The sequence below is a fragment of the Clarias gariepinus genome, chromosome 3 (genome assembly GCF_024256425.1).
Source record: "Clarias gariepinus isolate MV-2021 ecotype Netherlands chromosome 3, CGAR_prim_01v2, whole genome shotgun sequence".
NCBI classification, from domain to species: domain Eukaryota; kingdom Metazoa; phylum Chordata; class Actinopteri; order Siluriformes; family Clariidae; genus Clarias; species Clarias gariepinus.
The window spans coordinates 15,454,731-15,480,879 of NC_071102.1; the positions used below are offsets into that span (position 1 = coordinate 15,454,731).

General features: G+C 38.0%; 1 protein-coding gene across 2 annotated transcripts; it reads right to left on the reverse strand.

Moving 5' to 3' along the window:
• acp2 (acid phosphatase 2, lysosomal) lies at positions 1–26,149 on the reverse strand. Of its 2 annotated transcripts, none has more exons than XM_053491577.1 (11): positions 25,955–26,149; positions 23,689–23,784; positions 21,889–21,975; positions 9,403–9,555; positions 7,593–7,691; positions 7,196–7,285; positions 6,077–6,209; positions 2,138–2,226; positions 1,629–1,735; positions 897–1,075; positions 1–768 (listed from the first exon to the last, which is right to left on the reverse strand). In XM_053491577.1, exons 1-11 carry the CDS (start codon positions 25,985–25,987, stop codon positions 635–637), a joined length of 1,200 nt encoding a protein of 399 aa, XP_053347552.1. In that variant the 5' UTR covers positions 25,988–26,149; the 3' UTR covers positions 1–634. The 2 variants fall into 2 exon arrangements, with proteins under 2 accessions (XP_053347552.1, XP_053347551.1); XM_053491576.1 differs by having other exon boundaries at positions 25,800–26,148.

Genomic DNA, 26,149 nt, shown 5'->3' on the forward strand with positions numbered 1-26,149 from the left:
CTAAAAAAAATTGCACTTTATGTGTAAACAGAGGACAGCCGTAAAGAATGCTCTCTATCATCAGTTCAAACAATGCCACAGCCATCCATGGCTGGGTATTGGGAGTTAGGAGTTGGTTATGGTCTCGGGAACTAAGGGGTGCCTAACCTCTCAGGAACCAATCTCTCGCCACCATCAGTCTCAGCAAACTAGCTGATCTTGGACATGTTTGAGCTTGTGGGAGGACAATGCTTTCCTTCACCATTTGCTGACCTTGCAGGAGCAGCAGTTACCTGAAAAGAGGTACAGAGCTGGCTTCCTGCACCTTGGAATGCACCCCCTCCTTCCATGTGTCAGGGGAGAGCTAGTTGGAGGGTAGAAACTGGTCAACATTGAATTACAGAGAAAGTCAAGGTGAAAATCAGGAAAATAAGGGAAAAAAAACTAATGCTTACTTCTAAAAACTGTAATATAAAATAACCACAATTTTCACATCTAAATAAAATGCCAGGACAAGAAGGATCGAAGATAGCCCAGCTGAATGGATAGTTAAAAAGTACCTGCTACTTTAATAGGAGTGTAATCTGTATGTGACTGGTTTTTACAGACCCTTACTATCTGATGACTGTGCCTTGCACAAGAGCTGGTATGACTGTCAAGACTGATCACTCTGGTTGACAATGTGGCTGTAACCAGTAACCGGTTCATTTTGCCGGCACAACACAACAAACAATACTACAATGAGGAACAGAAGAACGAAGCCACAGACAACCAGCCCAACAATCACATCTACACCAACACACAAAAGAAAAAAGTAAGAACAGTTATTGATCTCATCTGGCAGTAAATGTAATCATAGTATAGTAAGGTCCATTTGAATATTAAAGAATGTATATGAAATTTGTTTTGCTTTATACCTTTATCACTTGCAGATGAGCTGATCTGGCACTCCTTGTGCCAATCTGTTGGAATCACTGAACGTGTAAGTCTAATGAAGTCCTTTAGCGGGCATCGCTGGGTACAGCCAGGTAAATTTAAAATGTACGGATCAGCCATAGAGCTATCATTCCGATAAAACATTTCCACAGAGAATGATCTGAGAGAAAGGACCAAAAAGCATAAATAACTGTGAGTAAAACTTATCCCAGATAGTGCTTTAACTGCAGTAAATGTGTAGGGAAATAAATTTGTATAATCTTGTCTAATGATATCCTACAAGGGGCAATAAATTGTTTAATTAAGTCATGTAGTGTGTGTAGTTACACATACAGATAATGAGCATGTTTAATCTCCTAAACATTAATCAGCCACTTTAACTGGAGTACCTGTAAACCTCATCATTTACGCAATCATTAAATCTGTCAGTTATATAGCATTAATAAAATGTATACAATCATGTACTTATAGGACAAAAAGGTTGAGTTACACAGAATGTTATGGAAGACAAAAACATCCAATGAGCAGAAAAGACGCCATGGGCAAAGTCACTTTTTTTTTTTTTTTTTTTTTTTTACACTTTCACAGTTTTTAGCTGAAATGTGTATTTACCCTAAATCTGTTTAGAATTGCACTGCTGCCACATGATGGCTGACTGAATAGTTTAATAGTGTGTGTGTGTGTGTGTGTGTGTGTGCGCGCGTGTGCATCACCCATTGGAATCCTGGTGTAGTTCAAATATGTGGCAGGAAGCATATCGTGGCTGTAATCCATTATACACATTAAGTGCCTCCTGAAGTGCTACAATAGTTGTGTCATGCTAAAGAAAAAAATCACCATAAATACTGTCATAGTGTATGTCTTATGTTCATCATAACCAATGCTTTGAACTTGTTAGCAATCCTAACATATTCTCTGCAAGTATGTGGATGGTTTTCAAAAGTTTGCATTTTTTTTTTTTGTCACAATGTTTGCAAACTGTACTGAAATTATTTTTTTTTCCAAGTAGGTCCCAGTGACATTGGTTATTGGCTGTGAAATGCAATTATGTAAAGACACAAGGATATTTCATGCCTAATAACTAGTACAATTGGGGCATATAATTCATATTATTAAATATTCTGCCCTGTAAAATGAAAGTTTGGGGTTCTGGAATGACACTGCTACAACTGTATTGACAACAAGCTTAAAAATAAAAGGAAACAGAAAAGTTTGGACTCACCGCAGAGTACATGATCATTTTCAGCTGCTGATCTAAGTTTAATGTAGCGGCAGCTGATAGGTTTTTAATAATCTGATCCAGCAAGACACCTATGAGACAGATTACCAGACAAATGCCAATTTGCCAAAAGCTTGACCGAGATGCAATTTGTTAAAGGACTAAAACATTTTTTTTTGACATTCATTTTTATTTTATATTCAAAGTTTAAACTAGGAATATTGGTTGCATGCTTACATAGTATGTTTATTGTATTGCTTGTGTTAATTTTCACAAAGTAGCTAATGTATGTAGCCCTGTTGGTTGTGACCATCATCTGACACATCTTTGGTAATCTATGTCACTTCAGTATTTATATTTTTTTATGGCTCAAGGTCACACAGTCACATTAATACAGCAGTTAACAACCACCCGTCAGATTTTTATTGCAGATATACATAAACGCAGCAGCACTGGCACCAAAGTCCTTTTAAAAGTGTGGAAAAGTACTTTGGGTGAGGTATATAAAAAAATCCAATGGATGTGAAGACAACTTGACAAGCACTATCCTTAGGAAGAAACTGAAAGTACAAGGCGCTAACCCACAGTCTCTCAAAGTCTGCACCCATCAAAACTAAATGACCAAGAAACAAGACACTCTGAGCGTCGACCAGGAACCAAATGGCAACTTTAAAAAACCTAAAGGATTTTAGGACTAGGAGAGGAAATCATGTGCAGCACCCAATAATATAAAATGAATTACACATATTCAACCAGTATAGGAGAGTGTCAAAAAGTATATTTCTCAAAGATCCACTTGGACTGGTATTAAAAAAACACATACACTACAAACATAATGATAAAAACAAAAAATAATAAATCTCCTCCCCCAAAAATGCATTTTTGTGGTCAAATTAAACCAAAGTAGAACATTAGTGTAGAACACTCATTACTAAACATCAGCCCAACTATAAATCATTTTGGTGAAAGCGTAATGTAAGGATATTTCTTATCTGCAGGGACTACAGATGTCGCCATTAAAAACGCACCTTTCGAGAAAAGGGATCGCGCGGCAAGCTGTGAAAATGCCCTTCATTACCTGTAGGGGGCAGTCGTGTTTCAGTCTGAAGTATTGTGTGTCTACTGAAGCCGAAAATGTGTTATCTCTCTTTGGCGGCCATTGACATCAAGTAACAGAGCTCATAAACAGGTCAAGCTCAAACTGTAAATACTGATATGCATTTGTTTTTAATTTTCTTCTCTCCTTCAATGAAGATACTTATTTAACTTCGCTTTCTCCATTCAGTATTATTATTATTATTAGTAGTAGTGCTCCAAATTTATTATTGTTATTAGTCTTATTATTATTGTAACGTAACCGCGCATGTGCAAAAAGACTACAAAGATGTATGAAAGGTTAGCCTAAAACATTTTTTTTTATTGTGTTTATGCGCTTTAAATATACACCAAACAATAATCACTCCCTTGTGCAAAGTGAAAGTGAGTTGCGCGTGCGGCTTTTTGATTAACGCTTAACCCAAACAGCAAAAGAACGTAATAATAATAATCATAATAATAATAATCATAATAACAATAATAATAATCAAAAGAATAATAATCATCGTGATTTTAACTGTTTTTGTCCAGCATTGAATTATTATTTAATTAATAATTGAAGCTGCTCAAATCGCACATGCTTTCACTTAAAAAAAAAATGCAGTGTTTAATCAGCAAGTATATGTCGCTCCTCTTTACGATTGATTAATATTATGACTGAAACAAAGCTGCTTGTGTCGGCTCATATCGGGAGCATTTTTATCAAAGGGGAGATGAAAAGTGAAAGTATATATATATTTCATATTACACACATTATCTATATCTATATATATATATATATACTTATAATCGTATATTTGTGTTTAATTAAATTCTTTAATCCTCGAGGTAAACATTTGTGGTATTTAATAGCATTAACTGGTTTAATTTAATAATATATAGTAGTTATTCAGTTACCGATTTTTCTACTGACTTTATACTTTATTTACCATGTTCAATTATATAGAGTTACTGTATTATGTTTCAAGACATCCTTAATTTTCATTTTTCTCCTAATTCCACAAATGTCCACAAATACTTTGACAACATACACTTATCAACCTATCAACATACACTTATCAACAAGTATCAAGAATGTGCATTTCATATGAATGTCAAATATTACACACACACAAACTCTCTGTGCACGCACACACAATCTCTCCGCGCGAAAACAACGCGAGTAGCCTATATACAGTACATGTATTTGTCTTTGTTGCATTTCTGGCCGAAAATGTCTGCATTTTTATCGATAAATCGCGCGCGATTAGCAGCCTTTTGATCAAAATGCTGCCTTTTGTAAAATGAAAGTACGAGCCGCGGATTTCCACACAGCGACGAACAGCTTTATTACAGTCATAAATTTTACAATCACATTCCAGCTCTTATTCCCAGCCGTGGTCAAATAATGGATAAAATAATTATTCAATGCTGGACACAAACAGCAAAAAACATGATGAAAAGCCCAAAGCACTTTGTATTTATAAAATAATATTTACTTAATATGATAAAACTATAATATAGTTTATTATATATATGTATAATATATATTGTGTATTATCTATCTATCTATCTATCTATCTATCTAATATATAATATAATATATTGTTCATTCATGTCTTCTGATGATGGCGACACATTTTTACGTTTTAAATAAGATATATTGGCATATTCACAAATCAGGACATTCGCATAGTTAACACTATCAGATTATAAGTTAGCCTACTCTTAGGTAATTAAATTAATTTAATTTAAAACCATTTAAACCTAGCCAACGCCATGACTTTCATAAAGTCCTTCCATGCGCCATCTGGCGGATATTCAGTGAAGCATAACACATTTATTTAAATTCCCCCAAATTGCGGCATCTCGCGGGAAAACACGCGCAGTATTAATGGCGACATCTGTACATAACTAGTCAAGAGTGAAGGGAGGATGGATGCACAGTTTAGAGTTTAAAGTTAATTAGAACTTTATAAAACACGTATCACAAACAAATGACATTGCAATATTTAGCTTGAAATTCATTTTTAAAACAGTCTTTTCTGGGGGAGCATAGTATAGTACAGCATACAACTAAAACACTTTGTTTTTCAGTAAATCAACAAAGTCACAAATGTGCTTACAGGAGAAAACATATAAATTAAGCACATTGTTTGGCTGAATGGCCCTCACACATTTCACCTTTATCAGACACTTTTGGTAGCCATAAAACAATTTTACATACAATTTGGTTATTTGACCACTTTTCTTTGCAGAACTGGTAGTGATAGTTGCTGGCATTTACTAAAATTTTAAGTTGTTTTTTTATAGGTTTGAGACTGCAAAAGTTTAAAGTTAGCCTGTTTTATATTAATTACACAAACAGCTTTTATAAGTGTTTGGGATTGTTAAGTGTTTTTGTCCTGTTAAAACTCTCAATTGTGTCCAATGTTTTACCAGCTAGTTCAGTGGTTTTTAACCCTGGTCTTGGAAGGCCACCTGTCCAGCAAATTTTAATGGCTTGCCTGCTTAATCATACTGACTCCTATTATGAAATGCTTGTAATTATTACTTTAGGACATCGTGGTAAAATCTGACAAAAAGATTTAAAAACACTGACGCAGCAGACTTGTGAAAATTAATATTTGTTTTATTCTCAAAACTTTTGGCCATGGCTGTACACATCAAAAAGTGGTAAGATGAACATTGAATTGCATCCATGCCACAGATACAAAGCAATGAAATCTCCACTTTGATTTGTACAAAAGCATGCATATTTGCTTATGTTTTATTTTCAGAATTTACTGAACACATTATAGGCTCATGAGTAAATATTTATTTAAATCTCTAAAAATGAATAAGTTATGAAAAATGTGCAGGCCTGACCTCCCTGTAGCCGACATTTCTCCTCCCTTTTATAGACGCCAAACATGATCTGAAAGCCAAAGTTCTTCAGCACTTTCAATGTCTTCATCACATCTGGAGTCACCCAGGCTGGTAAAGATAGGCCATGAATTTTCTACATGCGAGTGCAAAAGAGCAGGGGGGTGTGAATCAGGACATTGACAAAGTGGGTGTTATTTACACATAAACAAAAGGATGTCAGTGGTGCACAGCAAACATATTTACACCAGCCCTACAAGCAATATGGCAAACAAAACAGAGTTAAAGCAGTGTTAATATGTCAACAGTACTGGGGTAGAAGTGGCGGCAAAGGGCAGATAAAATAAAGAAGTTGGCTGGGCAGTTACAAAAAAAATAAAATAAAATACTGAGCCCATTCCAGAAGCAACCATGCAAGCCCAGGATTTTACCTCCACCATGCTTTACCAATGAACCCATATGCTGTGGATCATGACCAGATGCTTTCTTTCTCCACCCTTTAACCTCTACCAACTGAGGTCAATCTTGGTCCTAAAACATATGTAAGTAATCTGTGTATTTCTTTGCAAATTCCAATCTGGCATTTTAGTTCTAACTGCTCAGAGTGATTTGCATCTTCTTTTATGGCCTTTATTTCTGCTTTCTTGGTATTCTTCCATAGACAGCTCCCTGGCCTTAATGTTGATTTCATTATTTCTAACAACAACAAGCAGAATTTTTACAGGCTCAAATAAAAGTATACTTTTACAGCTATAAGTTATTTATTTTAAATTAAAATTGTATTTGTCACATAGCCATACACAGTATGACGTAGTGAAATGCAGTAAAATGCTTTATATTAAATACACTGTAATACAAATTTACAAATGCAAACTTAAAATAATGCATGATCCAGATGGTACAAACATTCTTAGCTACTTAAGCTTTAGAAACAGTTTAAAGTGAGGGCCTTTGCAATGTTGTTTTTGGCATCATTAGTGCACCAAAAGTCAAACGGTTTGACAAAAAAAAAAAAAAAACTACCAGAAAATTTGGCATTGACTGTAGGCTAACTGCATTTAATCACATTACTGACACATTTTATGTTTAACAGAAATGTCCACTCCTCTCACAAAATCTCACCTCACAGAAAAGTGTGTCATAGACGCTCCACACTGTCTCAAGCGAAGTTGAGTTCAGCCCAGTTTTATTCCGCACCATTTCCAGGAAATCCTACTCAGTAAAAAGCACAGCAAAACTTCAATACTATAGCTCACACTTAAAAAGGGCATCCATTATAAAAAGAAATCTCATTTAACATTTTCTTTTAGATATTGTACAAAGGTCTCTTCTTTTTCTCTTATTCCCAGATCATAATGACCAAATCTCTTTAAATTAATTTTGCAGGCACAAAGATCTCAGTTCAAAAACTGAAAATTCTTCCATTTTATAAATTAAAAATAGCATTTTGAATGCCAATGTTACACTGACTATTGTTTTGAGCAGGCATGAGCAGGTAATGAGAAGAGATCAGACTCACTTTATACATTTTGGTCATATTGATGAAGATATCTGTTCTTTCTGTCTCATTCATGAGTAATTGGTAGCGTGGGCAGTTTGCCATAGGAAATGACAGTAGCTGTGAAACAAAAAATTCTTACAGACACTAGTGATCACTCACTGATAATTTGCATTAAATATATTCATTTGATTAAATTATTGTTGTAGACATAATAAAAAAGGTACTTTATCTAACTTCCTAAAAAAATTTTTTAACCAAGGTACTGGTAAATTGTGTGCAGTGTACAGTCGTGGCCAAAAGTTTTGAGAATGACAAATATTAGTTTTCACAAAGTTGGCTGCTAAACTGCTTTTAGATCTTTGTTTTAGTTGTTTCTGTGATGTACTGAAATATATTCACAAGCACTTTATATGTTTCAAAGGCTTTTATCGACAATTACATGACATTTATGCAAAGAGTCAGTATTTGCAGTGTTGGCCCTTCTTTTTCAGGACCTCTGCAATTCGACTGGGCATGCTCTCAATCAACTTCTGGGCCAAATCCTGACTGATAGCAACCCATAATCACTTCATGGAGTTTGTCAGAATTAGTGAGTTTTTGTTTGTCCACCCGCCTCTTGAGGATTGACCACAAGTTCTCAATGGGATTAAGATCTAGGGAGTTTTCAGGCCATGGACCCAAAATTTCAACGTTTTGGTCCCCGAGCCACTTAGTTATCAATTTTGCCTTATGGCACAGTGCTCCATCATGCTGGAAAATGCATTGTTCTTCACCAAACTGTTGTTGGATTGTTGGAAGAAGTTGCTGTTGGAGGGTGTTTTGGTACCATTCTTTATTCATGGCTGTGTTTTTGGGCAAAACTGTGAGTGAGCCCACTCCCTTGGATGAGAAGCAACCCCACACATGAATGGTCTCAGGATGCTTTACTGTTGGCATGACACAGGACTGATGGTAGTGCTCATCTTTTCTTCTCCGGACAAGCCTTTTTCCAGATTCCCCTGGAAAGAGGCTTTATCGGAGAATATGACTTTGCCCCAGTCCTCAGCAGACCATTCACTATACTTTCTGCAGAAAATCAATCTGTCTCTGATGTTTTTTCGGAGAGAAGTGGCTTCTTTGCTGCCCTTCTTGACACCAGGCCATCTTCCAAAAGCCTTCGCCTTATTGTGCATGCAGATGTGCTTACACCTGCCTACTGCCATTCCTGAGCAAGCTCTGCACTGGTGGGACCCTGATCCCGCAGCTGAATCCTCTTTAGGAGACGATCCTGGCGCTTGCTGGACTTTCTTGGATGCCCCGAAGCCTTCTTAACAAGAATTGAACCGCTTTCCTTGAAGTTCTTGAATCTTAGTAGCCACAATATCCTTGCCTGTAAAGCCATTTTTATGCAATGCAATGATGGCTGCACGTGTTTCTTTGCAGGTCATTATGGTTAACAATGGAAGAACAATGATTTCAAGCATCACCCTCCTTTTAACATGTTAAGTCTGCTATTTTAACCCAATCAGCCTGACATAATGATCTCCAGCCTTGTGCTCGTCAACATTCTCACCCGAGTTAACAAGACGATTACTGAAATCATCTCAGCAGGTCCTTTAATGACAGCAATGAAATGCAGTGGAAAGGTTTTTTTGGGGATTAAGTTAATTTTCATGGCAAAGAAGGACCATGCAATTCATCTGATCACTCCTCATAACATTCTGGATTATATGCAAAATGCTATTAAAAAAATTTAAGCAGCAACTTTTCCAATTTCTAATATTTATGTAATTCTCAAAACTTTTGGCCACGACTGTACTAAAGGGATGGAAAATGTGCACATTCCTACCTTCTCCTCATCCTGGGGGACTGTGTGTATTGGTATAGGCTGCCAATCCAAACCAGGATGAAACACCTTTGAGCCATTGGGTGGATAAAGACCAGCAAGATTTGAGGCAGCACTCATAAGAGTGCGATCATAATCTGTGCTCCGTACTGCAATCTGTGCCACAGAAAGTAAATTGAAAATGGGGATCAGCACCTACATTAATTGCTGATTTTAAAATAGGGTCAAGATACCAAAATATCTGAAACCAAAAAAAATATTTTAGTACAAGTAATCCTATGGAGCAAGGAGATTTCTGATACAGCTAAATACCACTAGCAATATCAGTAACTTATACTGACTTAGGTAGAACACAGCAGTTTAAAGACAGGCAAAGATTATAGTGTGATTGTAGGCATACTTTAAAAGCTACTTTTGCACATAAATGAATTCATGAAGGTATATTTGTGCCCCCAAAGGCATTATTACAACACCACACAACACCGTTGGTTTTGTTTCTTGGATGTGACCTTAATATGTTCTTTGTAGCTGTCTAAAAATACGTTGGAAACTGTCTATAGCTAAGCTTTATTTAAAAGTAAAGTTTAAGGTGATAACGAGATAAGGGTGTGACCTTGGCTGAAGGCAGTTTAAACTGGAAAACTGGCTCAGATTTTGGATAGTTACTATCTAGATATTGATATAGAGCAATAGATATTGACTACTTTATACTAATACTCAATAGTCAAATCATCACAGGTTTTTTAGTTTCTACCAATCATTTGTTTTGTGAGGCTTCTCCCTTCTGCCTTCTGTGTCTATTAATGCAACTTCCTTTTTTCTTGACAAAACATGTTAATTATCTTACTCTTTTTTTTTTAACAGATGTACATGATGCAAGGTGTTTGTCTGAAAACACAAATACTCTGTCTATTCAGTGAAAAAGCCAGAGAGAACATTCTGACATATCACGTGTGCTGTGTGCATGTGCATGTATTAGTGGATATGTGTGCATTGTTCCTCTCTCTCAGGTCAGAAGGCATGTAAAGACATTGAGACACACTGGTAAGTACATTGAGACACGTTAGACACTTAAAGCAATTCTTCCATAATTTTAAAAGTGTATTAGTGTGCTTTGGGTCATTCTCCTTTTGTATGATGAAGTTACTCCCAGTGCATTTCCTGTAAATTGGCAAACAGAAAATCTGTATTCATTCTGCTGCTACCATGATGAGTTTCATCATAAATAAATTACCGTTTACTGAGCCGTTCCAGAAGCAGCCAAGCAAGCCCAAGCTATGACAGTAACTGTGTTTAAACAACAAAATCATCCCAATGCAACGAGACGACACAGCTTACACAGCAGGTTATGATCGCTAAACCGCTGGATGTTCAGCAGGTGGTCTGAAAATAATGTGGGCTTCATAGACAATTGGAAGACCTTTGAGGGCAAAGCTGGCCTGTTAGGGCAGAATGGTGTCCATCCCACTCTGGAAGGTGCTGCTTTAATTTCTTGTAGTATAGTTCACAGTCTCAGGGAGCAGACAAACAGGATAAATCAACCGTCTGCTAGATGCATAGAGTTGTCACTTCGGGTTCACTATATTGAGACTGTGTCTGTTCCCCGAGCTAAGCAAAAATATAGAAAAGACTCAAAGTCTGTTTTATGCTGCAGAAATCTCTACAACAACATACAGTAGTGAGGACTTCATGAAATTTTTTACAAAAATCATAAATCATAAATATTAGGCAACATATCCAGGCTTAAACCAGACAATTTAAGTTATACAGAATTTAACCGCACCACATCAAAAATTGGAATACTTGACTCCCCTTGAAGAGAATGAACTAATTTCACTCATCTCTTTTTCAAAATCGTCAACCTTTGTATTAGATCCTATACTGATCTTTCTCAACCAGATAGTACCAGCAATAAAAGAACACCTGTTAAAAAAAAAAAAAAACACTTAGCTGTGGGTATGTTTCCAAATCCTCTAAATTAGCAGTTATTAAACTGCTAATTAAGAGACCTGACCTTGACCCTTGTCAGCTGTTTAATTACAGGCCTATATCTAACCTCCCCTTTATCTCGAAGATCCTGGAAAAGATAGTAGCACAGCAGCTATGTTCATATCTACATAGAAATGGTATAAACGAACTGTATCAGTCAGGATTTAGGCCTCATCATAGCACAGAGACAGCACTCATTAAATTAGTAAATGACCTCCTATTGGCCTCTGATCAGGGTTGCATCACTATACTTGTGTTACTCAACCTCAGTGCAGCTTTTGATAGTATTGATCATAGTATTCATCTTTACAGATTAGAAAATTTAGTAGGAATTAAGAGAATGGCACTCATGTGGCTCAGATCCTATTTGACTGATCGTTATCAGTTTGTAGATTTAAATGGTGACCATTCTGCATGTTCTAAAGTGAACTCTGGTGTTCCACAGGGTTCAGTTTTAGGCCCAGTGCTTTTTTCTCTTGCTTCCTCTAGGCAACATAATTCGTAAGTATAGTCTACGTTTTCATTGTTATGCTGATGACACAAAGTTATAAGTCTCAGCAAAACCAGATGAGAGAAACCAGCTTACTGAAGTTGAGCAATGTATGTAGGACATAAGAGATTGAATGTTAATTAACTTCTTTCTGCTTAATCCTGATAAGACAGAAGTTCTAGTCATAGGACCACGAGCAGCTGCCTATAAGCAAGCTTTCTGATCACACTGCAACTTTAAATGGGCTTTCTGTTCCATCAAGTGCAACAGTAAAAGACCTTGGTGTGATTAGAGATTTCAGTCTTTCAATTGAAGCACATGTAGACAATATTACCAGGATAGCATTCTTTCACCTCAAAAATATTGCCAAGATAGAAAATATAGTGTCACTAAACAATAGAATCAGAAGAAATAGTTCATCTTTTATCACCTCTCGGTTGGACTATTGTAACACCTTACTGTCTGGTTGTTCAATTACAGTAGGTGTATAAACAAACTTCAGTTAGTCCAGAATGCAGCAGCAAGAGTCCTTACTAGAACGAGAAGATATGAGCACATAACCCTTATCTTCTTCACACTGCATTAGCTCCCTGTGAAATTCCGCATCGTTTTTAAAATACTACTATCGATGTATAAAGCATTAAATGGTCTCGCGCCGCAGTATCTGAGCGAACTGCTAGTGTCTTACGATCCGCCACACCTACTTCGATCAAAGGATGCAGGCTGCTTGTCAGTACCATGTATTATAAAATTTACAGCAGGGGGCTTTTCTTACAGAGCCCCAAAGTTGTGGAATGGTCTTTCAATTAATGTTCAGGACTCAGACACAGTCTCAGTGTTTAAATCTAGACTAAAAAAATATTTAGTTATCCAAACATTTTTGTAAATAGATTTCCCTTAAATAAAGAAGCAGATCTGGGGGACTCGTGGACGTAGAGTATTACAGTGAACTGGTATGTTAAGATGCTGTCTTTCCCACTCTCATATATCACTCAAGTTTGTTGATGGTGAAATGATTGGTCGTTTTACATCTCAGGGAGCCCTCATGTCTGCGTTTGGTTCTGGCTCTCCCTTTTAGATATGCTGTTATAGTTAGTCCTGCCGGAGTCCCTGCTTGCACTCTGCACTAAATAACACCTAACTGCCATCTCTCCTTCTCTTCTGCTCCCTCCTCTCTCTTTCCCTCCACCTGTCTTTCTGTCGAGCTATACATGTCGCTCCTGAGAAATGTTCGAATTTGATTTTACATTTCATACAAACTTTATTCATTCTTTTGATTGTGTAAAGCTGCTTTGCGACAATGTCAATTGTTAATAGCGCTATTAAAAAAGTGAATTAAATTGAGTCATTGTCTGCCTGGTTAAAATGGCAAGTTAGATAAATTATAATGTCTATATTTAAATATAAATGTCTGCATGAACACAATGTTCAGATTTTACACCCTTTATGATGTCATAAGGGAAGAAACATGAATAGTTTGCATAAATCCACCCTCAGCTCACTGCTTCTGCAGTGCACAAATGTGGTTTTCTTACTGCAGCAGATGGTAGCAACAGCAACATGTCTCAAAGCTAAGAGCAAAACAAGCTAAGCTGTGCAAAAAAACACAAAACTCTTTGATGCATTTTCGTTTATATATTTATAGAATATTCCGACAGCTATCTGCAAACTCCTTGCATGTGTGCTAACCATTTCACATTGGAATGCTTTCTTTAAGATGACCAGCTCCATTCCCTCTATACCCGGTCTCTTGGTAAGGTCATATCATCGCATGGATTCTCATACCACTGTTATGCAGACGACACCCAACTTGTCCTCTCCTTTCCTCCCTCTGACACTCAGGTTTCCACCCGGATCTCAGCATGTCTGGCAGACATCTCATTTTGGATGGCTGCTCATCAGCTGAAGCTCAATCTCAGTAAAACCGAACTGTTGTTTATCCCTTGTGACTCATCTCCAGGTCAAGACCTTGTGATATCCATGGACAACAACCAAATCACTCCCTCAACCACCGCCCGCAATCTTGGGGTAACCGTGGACAATCATCTGTCATTTTCCCCACACATCGCTAACCTTACTCGCTCTTGTCGATTTCTTCTTTACAATATCAGAAGAATTCGCCCATTTCTTTCTTCACAGGCGACTCAGGTGCTTGTTCAGTCCCTTGTTATTTCAAGACTGGACTACTGCAACTCACTCCTGGCAGGCCTGCCTCTGTCCACGATTCGTCCTCTGCAACTGATCCAGAATGCAGCAGCACGACTCGTTTTTAACCTTCCCAAGTTCTCCCACACCACCCCACTCCTCCGCTCCCTGCACTGGCTTCCTGTAGCTGCCCGCATCAAATTCAAAACACTGATGCTTGCCTACAAAGCCAAAAATGGCCCAGCACCCACTTACCTCTCTGCGCTAATTACACCACGCACTGCACCACGTTGCCTCCGATCCTCCAGCACTGCTCGCCTCATCCCACCATCTCTCAGGGATCGAGGGCGGCATTCATCCAGGCTCTTTTCTGTTCTGGCACCTAGATGGTGGAATGAACTTCCTCTAGATGTCCGTACATCAGAGACTTTGACTATCTTTAAACGACGACTCAAGACTCATCTGTTTCTCCAGTACTTGGACTAACCCCCCCCCCCCCCCCCCCCCAAAAAAAAAAAAAAAAAAAAAAAAAACTCAGTTGTGTTGGACTAATGGTACTTAGTTATTAACTTGGTTAACCCAGTGTAAGTATGTATCCAATGTTGTAAACATTAAAGCACTTTTTGTAAGTCGCTCTGGATAAGAGCGTCTGCCAAATGCCTAAATGTAAATGTAAATGTAAATGTAAATGCTGGATTAAGTTCAAGACTGAAGATCAAGAGTGGAGTGATTCAGAATGCCATAACTCAACTTCAGATCTAAAAGCTGTGATGTTCTTGTTATTTTTTTTTTTTTATAGATCAGTCATGAGATTAGGTTTGATAGTGAAAGCTTGGCTTATTTATTTAGTATTATAACATTGTTCACTAAAGCTACTCTAAGTTCCATTTCATTCTGGGTATAAATTGCAACAGTTCAAAGCAGGGCCTATCACAGAGCCTTAACTTCTCTCCATGAAAAGGATCGGTTTCACAGAGAGACTACTAGCCATCTACATTAGCAAGACTCAAAGAGGACTTTAGCACTATAAGCATTACCAACTAGCTTGCTTGTACTGCTAACCTAGCATATTCTTTAACACTTAAAAAAACAGAAAGACGGGCACTTAACTCCATGTCAGTTATTTTTTTACTTTTATATTGCTAAAAAAAGTTACCACTAAATAAAAAACTTTTAGGAATTAACACTCTTACAGCCAAACCCAATACATCTGTTACCTCTGAAACCCTTTAATGTTGTTCTGCAACCATTTTCAGGCAACCATGGTCTTCCTCAAGCAGATTGCCAGAATAATTGCAATATTACAATAAGACATAGGGATAGCTTACAGACGTATCCATTAAGAATGCAAGTTTTTCCCATGAAACGCCGCAATTCTGTGCGCACCGTGCGGAGAAATTCCGCAAGCAACATTGGGAATTTAAATAAATGTGTTGTGCTTCACTGAATATCCACCAGATGGCGCATGGAAGGACTTTCTCTAAAAGCCAAACCAAGTACAATGAAGAATTGTATTAGTTAGCCTAAAACAATATTGTTTTCAATGCTGAAGCAAACATGAATTTTACTTTGTTTTAAAATAGATCTTTTATGAGGAATGCGTGTATATGTACTTTATATTATTTTCACAATGACGAAATGAGTTGCCCAAAACCATGCTTTAAAATTCCTAATAAGTTTCTTATATAGTTTTTGTAATGTCTTAACAGGGAAGACATGGCAATGCCTCGGTTTAAATGGTCTTGAAATAGGGCTGGGCGATTTGGCCTAAAATCAAAATCTCGATTAATTGAACATTTTAACTCGATTACGATTAATGAACAATTATTTTATTTATTTTTTTGCCCTCATAACACGTGATTGTGCTTTAAGTGTTGAAACAAACTGGTGGTGTTACCTTTGGGCGTCGAAACGGTTTTTCTACAGTATCTACATCTGACTTCATTTTGTTCAGTGTCATCCTTACTGAAGCCAAAATGTGTCCAAATAACGGAGACTGCATTTTTATTTGGTACAAGCTGCTCTTGTTGCTCAGTTGTCTGTGTTTAAGCTCTCCATGCTCGACATGTTGGCGAAATAACGTAACGGAGCGGGGTCACGTGACTCCACACACGGTAATGTTTTTAAAGGGAAAGTAATCGAAATAATTGGCCTGGGAAAATGTAATCGATTATAGGTTCTAATTGTCGATTTCGATTACTTTTCGATTAATCGCCCAGCCCTATCTTGAAATTCACTTAATTTCATAAATATAAAAATGCAGATATTCTTAGACAGAAATGCATTGTGCCTTGTATAGTTTTTAATCACTCGATACAAAACCCATGATTTTTTTAATGCTATTTTACAAATGGAAAATGCAATGAAATAATTTTATTTGGGTTATATACATATACTGAACAAAAATATAAACGCAACACTTTTGTTTTTGCTCCCATTTTTAATGAGATGAACTCAAAGATCTGAAACGTTTTCTACATAAACAAAATAACCATATCTCTCAATTTTTTTTTAAATTTTTTTATAAAATCTAAAATTAAAAGATTGTAGAGAGATTAAAAACAGTGTGGAGTGATTAATAAAAACAATACAATGCATGTTATGATAAGGAAAATCTCATTTCAAGGATTAAAAACAGTAACAATGTCAAATTTAAGAAGAGACCTGAAGCACTGCAGATCTTCAGAAAGGCCTTAGATCTCAGAGGATCTTAATGTGGGGAGGGGTGCATTTTAGTTTCTCTGAGTGTATATGTGAGAACAGCTGAGTCACATCTGGGGGAGGGGTGAATTATTTGCATTTAAATGTGTCCGACATTGCAAAGCACACACAGTAACACTGAAAGAACAACCTAAAATAAATAGGAGGCCCTGATTATACTGCATAAATATTATTTTGTACAACAAAATTCCTCCGCGCTCTCGAAAAAAATGCATGTGGTATATTTTATATATATATATATATATAATTGGTTAAATGTGTGCTGAACAAACAGTTGTCACAAAAAATGTAACAGATGAGGACTTATTTCCATCAATCTGATATACAACCATCCGCGACACTCTGAGATCTCGCACCGCTGCTTACAACACGGAACTTGCGTCGAGGGACATGGAACCATAAAAGGCTGCGTCATACAACGTCCGGAAGGCGGTGAAAGAGGCGAAGCAGCGCTACGGGAGAAAACTAGAGTCACAACTCCAACAGAGTGACTCTAGGAGCCTGTGGCAGGGACTAAGGACTATAATGGACTATAAAGCACCAACATCAGATATGACGAGAAGACACTGCCAGCACCAAAACGTGTTCATCATCACCGAGCACGACGTGAGGAGAGCCTTTAAGAGAGTGAACACCAGGAAAGCAGCAGGACCAGACGGCCTCTCAGGCCGTATCCTCAGAGCCTGCGCAGACCAGCTAGCACCTGTGTTCACTGAGATATTCAACATCTCTTTATCTCAGTCGGTGATCCCCACATGCTTCAAAGAGTCCATCATGGTCATTGTCATTCCTGTCCCGAAGAAACCTCATCCTGCTTTTCTCAACGAATATCGCCCTGTAGCCCTCACCTCAGTAGTGATGAAGTGCTTTGAACGCCTGGTCAGAGACTTCATCATTTCTTCACTACCAAACACACTCGACACACTACAGTTTGCATACCGTCCAAACCGTTCCACGGACGATGCAATCTCACATCCCCTACACACATCTCTTACTCACCTGGACACTCGGAGGGGGAATTATGTGAAAATGCTCTTCATTGAGTACAGCTCTGCATTTAATACCATAATTCCATCCACACTCACCACCAAACTGGAGCACCTGGGACTCAGCTCATCTATGTGTCAGTGGATCTCCAACTTCCTAACTGGCAGACCACAGGCAGTAAGGATGGGCGGTCATGTCTCAGCCTTCCTCACTCTCAGCACTGGAGCCCCCCAGGGCTGTGTTCTGAGCCCCCTGCTGTACCCTTGTACACATATGACTGCGTGGCCACTACCAACTCCACCGCCGTCATCAAGTTTGCTGACGACACTGTTGTGGTGGGCCTGATCATGAACAACGATGAGTCGACCTACCTAGAGGGGATTGGAAATCTGGAGAAATAGTGCCAGAGGAACAATCTCCTCCTGAACGTCAGCAAGACAAAGGAGCTGAATGTGGACTTTTGTACAAAGCAGGAGAGGAACTACCAGACCCCAGTCATCAACAGCAGCCCAGTGGAGAGAGTGGACAGCTTTCGATACCTCGGTGTTCACATCACGCAGGACCTGTCATGGTCCTGTCACATCAACATTGTGGTGAAAAAGACCCGGCAGCGTCTCTACCACCTCAGATGCTTGAGAGACTTTAGACTGCCCCTCAAGGTGCTCAGGAATTTCTACTCCTGCACCATAGAGAGCGTCCTGACGGGAAACATCACAACCTGGTTCGGGAACAGCACCATGCAGGACAGACGAGCTCTACAGAGGATGGTGCGTTCAGCTAAACGAATCATCCACACCGAGCCCCCTGACCTGCACTCGATCTACAGCAAACAGTGCTGGACTAGGGCCAGGAAGATGGTGAAGGACCTCAGCCATCCCAACAATGGACTGTTCTTTCTGTTGCGGTCTGGGAAGCGATTCCGCTCCCTGAAGAGGAGCTTCTTCCCGCAGGCCATAAGGTCTCTCAATCACAACACAATACCGGACTAATATCATCTCTTTTACATCCAACAGTGACTGGGCATTCATGGCCACTATGGACACATTCATGCACATTTTTGCACTATATACTTATACTTTCATTTATGGACCACTGCACAAATCACTTTAATAATAAGACACTCAAAGAAGTCACTTTATGCATATTTGCACACCTCAGTCATTTCTTCATTTCTGTTGTACAGTATTTATTTTTTTTACTTTGCATAGTATATTTTACTAGTTAATTTAATTTTTAACATATTTCTTTTATTGCAATATATCTTTATTTTTACTTGTACAGTATATTTTACCAGTTAACTTTATTTTCTAACGTATTTCCTTTATTTTAAGGTCATATCGGAACCTAGAATAGTTTACTTCCCTTAAAGAGAATGAACTAATTTCACGCATCTCTTCTGCAAATTCATCAACTTGTATACTGGATCCTACACCGACACATTTTCTCAAACAGTACAAGCAATAACAGAACCTCTGTTAAGAATAATTAATTCCTCACTCAGCACTGGGTATGTTCCAAATTAGCAATTCCATCTTTTAAATTAGCAGTTATTAAACGGATAATTAAGAAACCTGACCTCGACCCATGCCGGCTGTCAAATTACAGGCCAATATCAAACTTGCGCGATTACGCTACTATCCTAAGATTCTGGAAAAGATAGTAGCGTAGCAGCTATCCTCATATCTACATAGAAATAGCATGCATGAACTGAATCAGTCAGGATTTAGGCCTGCACACAGCACAGAGACAGCACTCGCTAATGCAGTAAATGACCTCCTATTGGCCTCTGATCAGGGTTGTGTAATTATGCTTATATCCTCGACCTCAGTGCAGCTTTTGACACCATTGATCATAGTATTCTTCTTCACAAATGTAGTAGGAATTAAGGGAACAGCACTCTCCTGGCTCAGATCATACTTGACCGATCGTTATCAGTATGTAGACTTAAATGGTGATTATTCTGCATGTTCTCTAGTGAAGTTTGGTGTTCCACAGGGTTCAGGTTTAGGCATTGGATACTAATTAACTTCCTTCTGCTTAATCCTGGTAACACAGAAGTTCTAGTCATAGGACCTCATACAGCTAGAAGTAAGATTTTAGATCACACTGTAACTTTAGATGGCCTTTCTGTTCCATCAAGTGCAACAGTAAAAGACCTCGGTGTGATTATAGATTCCAGCCCTTTATTTGGAGCTCATGTAGACAATAATACCAGGATAGCACTCTTTCACCTCAGAAATATTGCCAAGATAAGAAATATATTGTCATGCTTTTGTCACCTAGGTGCTTAAACTAACTTCAGCTAGTCCAGAATGCAGCAGCGAAAGTCCTCACTAGAACCAGAAAATACGAGCACATCACACCTATCTTACCTACACTCCATTGGCTTCCTGTGAAATTTCGAATTAATTTTAAAATACTACTCTTGAAATTTGAAGCATTAAATGGTCTCGCGACGCAGTATCTGAGTGAACTGCTAGTGTCTTACAATCCAACATGCCTACTTTGATCAAATGTATGTATGACTGTGACCATACCAACTGTTATCTCTCCTTTTCTGTTCTTCCCTCTCCTGTTCTCTTTCCCCTTCTTTTCCCCTCTCTCTCTTTTCCTCTCTCTGTCGAGTTTCACATTTCATTCCTGAGCTGCCAGTGATTCAGACTCCCACTGCCCTCTGGACCTGTCTGACCCATCCTGGTGCCTGGTTGGATTTCTCGTACATGGATGCCCCGTATATGTACATGTATGAGTCTGGTGTCTAGGGACGGTTTCACTCTACCATTTAGACAATTCTGGCCTCAACTGGTGTTGACAGCTTTTTCTCTGAGGACTTAACTTACCTGTAGTTGCTCGATAGTTCAGGACTGAAATTTCTAAAAGTCTACCTGAGTCTCCAATAACTACCTGGACTCCATATTAACATCAATTTACATAAACTGTTATAGCTGAACTGGTTAACACACCTAACACACAGTATAAATGCAGATCAATTCCTGCTTTCGGTTTCACCCAAATAAGGATGGGTTCCCTGTTGAGTCTGGTTCCTCTCAAGGTTTCTTCCTACCACCATCTCAGAGAATTTTTCCTTGCCACTGTAGCCCTCGGCTTGCTCACCAGGGACTATCTGACCATTTTGATTCATGCACACTTACATTAACTTAAATAATTCTTTTAATTAATTACACACGCGTTTATCAGCCTTTTAATCAAAAAGCGTGCACGAGCAACTCACCTTCACTTTGCAAAAGGGACTGTTTATTGTTTAGCGCATATACACAATAAAACAATATTGTTTTCCATCATTATCATAAATTTTTGTTTGTTGTACTTCGTCTTTTTGCAAAAATGCACAGGTGCATTACAACAATAAAAATAATAACGATAATAAATTTTTTTATTGGAGCAATACTACTACTACTAATATTTATAATACTGAATGGAGAAAGCGAAGTCGAAGAATTATCATCATTAGAATGTCTTAACGCTGTAATTATATTTTATTTATGTAATATTAGTTTGCATTCTTGTTTACGGTAATTTATGTTTTATGTTTCCTGTGGCTTTGATTTTCCGGTAACCTTTTTAAAAATTTTATTTATTTATTTATTTATTTACCGCAGTAGGCAAGGTGGTGGGGAGGGTGGGCGGAAGTTGAATTGTTGTGTGATTTCGGTTAAGTTGTAAGTAAGTAAAATTATAATAAAAAATCATCATTGAAGGAAAGAAGAAAATAAATACATATCAGTATTTACAGTTTGAGCTCAACATGTTTATGAGCTCTGTCGCTTGCTGTCAATGGGTGCCTAAGAGAGATACTTTAACACATTTTCGGCTTCACAATAGACAAACAATACAATAGACACACAATATTTTCAGATTGAAACAAGACTGCCCCCTACAGGTAATAAACGGCATTTCACTGCTTGCCGCAAGATGCCACGGCAAGTCGCAGGGTTCCTTTTCTCGAAACGTGCGTTCTTAATGGCCAGATCTGTATCTGCTTTTATGGCTACAGACACTGCAACACCATTTAAAACATGAGTGAAACAATCATGCCAGGATGCTGGATCTAAGCTCTATTTAAGGTGGAAAATTAACAGATATTTTGGGGACCTTGGAGGCACACTTTTAGTTCAATTTAATAAATTACCACAGACCTCAAAACGAGAATAGTCCTCACTCAGGAATCCTGTGTAGCGTGTCCTCAGAAACTGGCCCAGGTTAAAGTGCTGCTGCATACCTTCCTGTACAGTCACACACAACAAACAGGCTATAAGCTAAGACTGCAACAACCACGTAGGCAATGAAGCACACACTAATTTCCTTTTTTTTTTTTAGCAAATTTAAACAATGTAAAAAATACTGTCAAATATTTGAATAATCTTTAGTTCAGAAGAATTATTTACAACCCAAATTCTGTTGTTGTAACGTTTTTTTATTTGAATAAAATGAAAATGAAAACACTTTTAAATCACACAAGCCAATATTTTATTCACAACAGAACATAGAGAACCTAAAAAATGTTTAAACAGATACATTTTTACACTTTTATCCACTAAATGAGTTAATTTCAAATTACATGCCTGCTACATATCAGAAAAAAGTTGCAAGAAGGAGCTGAAAAGCAAAAAATTAGAGGAAGAATAAGCAGGGAGAACATTTAGCATCAGATGTAACATGATTAGCTTTAAAAAGGATGTCTTAGAAAGTCAGAGTCTCTCAAAAGTAAAAATAGACAGCGGCTCTCCATTCTGTGAAAGAGTGCGTAAAAAGATTGTGAAATACTTTTAAAACAATGTTCCTTAATGTCAGATTTCAAAGGCTTTGCAACTCTCATTATCTACAGTGCATAACATCATTAAAAGATTTAAAGAAACTGGAGCAATCTTTGTGCGTAAGGGACAAGGCCAGAGACAAAGGTCTCTGAGGGCCCTCAGACTGAGGGCCCCGTGGACTTCGGGCCCTTAGACGACACTGCATCACTCACTCATCTCTGCATGATAGTGTCACAGACTAATCAAACAGCCTAGGAATACTTCCAGAAATTACTGTCAGTACACACAATCCACCGTGACATCTACAGATGCCAACTAAAGCACATGCAAAAAGGAAGCTATGTGTGAACAGCGGAAGCTCCTTCCTGTCCAGAAGCGCCAATGTGTCCTGTGGGCCAAGGCTAATTTAAAACAGACTGTTTCAAAGTGTTCTATGGTTAGACGAGTCCAAATTTGACATTCTTGTTGGAAATCACAGATGCGGTATCCTCTCGGCTAAAGAGGAGTGAGACCTTCCAGCGTGTTTTCAGCATTCAGTTTAAAAGCCAGCATCTCTGATGGTATGGGGGTCCATAAGTGAGGGCAGCTTGCATGCTCTGGAAGGCAATATGAATACTGAAAGGTATATAAAGGTTTTAGATGACATCTACGTCAGGGAAAGCCTTGTGTATTTCAGCAGGACAATGCAAAACCACATACTGCAGGTATTACAACAGCATAGCTTAATAGTAGAAGAGACCGGGTGCTGAATTGGCCTGCAATCCAAATCTTTCGCCTATAGAGGCCATTTGGCCATGACATTTGAACATGGGACCAAATTCAGAAACTCATAACCTTAATGCCCAGAGATCTTCAGTCTGTTTTAAAAGAAAAGATGCTACACCATGGTAAACATGCCCCCATCGCAACTTTTTTAAGAGCTGTAGCATGCATTAAATTTGAAATGAGCTCGTTTTGTGCAAAAAAAAATAAAAAAATTTAAACATTTAAATTGTCTGTGTTCTATGGTGAATAAAATATTGGCTCATGTGATTTGAAAGTCTTTTAGTTTTCATTTTATTCAAATTTAAAAAACGTCACAACTTTTCCGAAATTCTGACTAAATTTATACGGAATTTTACAAAGTGTGTGTGCGTGTGTGTGTGTGTGTGTGTGTGTGTGTGTGTGTGTGTGTGTGTGTACCAGAGAAAGCTGTCCAAACCCCTGTGGCCATACACTCTCCTGGTAAGGGTCTGTTGGATAGGCTTTGATTGGAGAACGGTCTCCATGACGATATAACTAAAGGAACAAGGACAAAGGTAATAAAACACAAAATAGGACTTAAATCTTGAAAGATTTTAGGATTCCTTTATTAATCCATTATTGTAGTACCATCCAAAAATATTGAAATGGCACTACCAATTCATCTAATTTTGCACACACTAAAATAAAATTTGGGTTTAAGATTAAAAAGGTATAATTTTCCCAGTAAGTTTTTCCAGACACCATTATTTTTTATACTATGAACTATGCTGCTACCATCATTAACCAGCTGAGCAATACCACGAGAGAAAATGCTGTAATGGTGAACGTCAGCACGGCTGTGAGGTGATTGTAGGGACAAGGGCAGAGCCTGATATTCAACACGACCTCAAGTGCGATATTGCTTTTAAACAATCAACTATAACTATAACTATCACTATTCGTGACTGTCGACTGGCGTGTTCTGGAGTTAAATACCAAAAACTTTTAAATAAAAAGCCATTGTGCTAAGGTGCATGATCCCTTAAAACACACAGACACACACAGACACACACAGACACACACAGACACAGTGCTCTTGATAAGGTTTAAGAGAATTTTAGGATTCAGCCTTGTGTTAAAAGCTAGTTAGCTTTGCAGACGTGAATAAACAAACACAGGGGTGATTCAGAACAACTTAGTCTTCTTGGTAAATGTCTAATGTCTGACTTAGACATTAAAGATTATTTAAGATGACATAACATTATCATTAAAATGACATAAAATTTTTGCAGAAATCGCTTCTGTTACTGGTTTTGAATGTGGGTTTTAACAGACAGTTGCTCTCTCTGTACGCTCCCCTACTTTCACGCAAACAGAAGTGGAATGGTGGCCACTTTTTGAGTAAGGAGAGCAACTTCAATATCTTCATTTGGTCTATCTAACCAGGTTAGACCAGGTTTGGTTTTTGTGGGGGGAGTTCTAATGAGTGTGGCTATTACGCACACTCCTCTGGGACAGATACAGAAAATTGCAAACAGGAATTAAGCTCTCAAACAAATGCTTCCCAACGGAGAACCGTAAGTCCGAACGCAAAAATTCTTTCACCGTGAGTGGCAGGCCCTTCCAGACTCCTTCCAGACTACAACATATTGAATTCCTATGCCATATTGAACATTCAGCGAAAAATCTCAATTTTCATAAAACTTAAACTCCTCTTGTGAAACAACCGTAAAAGATAACGAGGCACGGACCTGACCTACAAAAGTCCCAAGTCTTGTGACCCGTATAAAGTTTAAACGACGTGGTAGGCCTCTCAAGTGACCTCGGTTGGCACCTTTTTTGGCCGAATTTTCATACGGAAAAAGAAAAGGAAAAAGAATAAAAATAAGCCTGCAAGATAACAATAGTGATGCTTTGCAAGCACCACTAATAATTCCAACGGTATGCATTACTGCACTTTATATTTGAATGGTTATGTTATATTTGTCTTTTTAAAACTACTACCAAATGTAATCTGTTTTTTAATCTCTTTGCCTTCGCCACATCTGTTTGATAATAAAAAGATCAAAGCTTTGTGTTTTTGTTATAAAAAAAAAAAAAAAAAAGAAACCAGGAATGTCCTAGTGTGTCTGATGGTAAGAACAGAGCATGTGAGGGCCTGTGAGATCATGTGAGGTCATGTGACCACTCAAAACTAACTAATCAGCACGTTTCACCACCCTGTTAAGTAAATAAGCTGATAGTTTTTTTTTTCTCTAAAAAAAAGTCACAGTCTGACTTAAAATACTTTCATGAGCACAAAATGTTAGAACTGCACACTGAATACTTTATCTACAGCTGTGCAATACAAACAATAATAAAAGAATAATAAGGGATGTGAAAAAGTAAGGGGAAATAGGAGCTACAAACTGCTTATCCTGTATGTATCACAAGGCAGAACGTTTGGTATCTTTATCTCTTTACGTTGACGAGCTAAAGCAAGAGAAAATTTTGCGTTAAGATAAAAAACACGATTATAAAGCAGATAGTCAAGCAGCTATGTAACACAGATACTACAGTATCGTACTCACCAATGTGACAAATCTAAGTGTACATTCTCCAACCGAGTTTCCGAAGACAAACAACGCCAAGGTAATAAAAATGCATGATACCATGTTTATAATCACAGAGACAGCTAAAATATCTATTATATATAAGTACACGGGAGACGCGAAAAGAAACATACACCACCAAGAGTACACGTCATGGCGCATCGCATTATGGGTAACTGTTGTCATAGGCTGAAGGTGCGTTCCAATCGGCCTGATGTACCCTGCGAAGTATACTTCAGTGGTTGTTCAGGCATGTTAAGTGTGATTCCAAATCGCAGGGAGCGAAAATGTTTAAGTCAAGGGGAACTGCGAACGTTGTAGGGCACGAG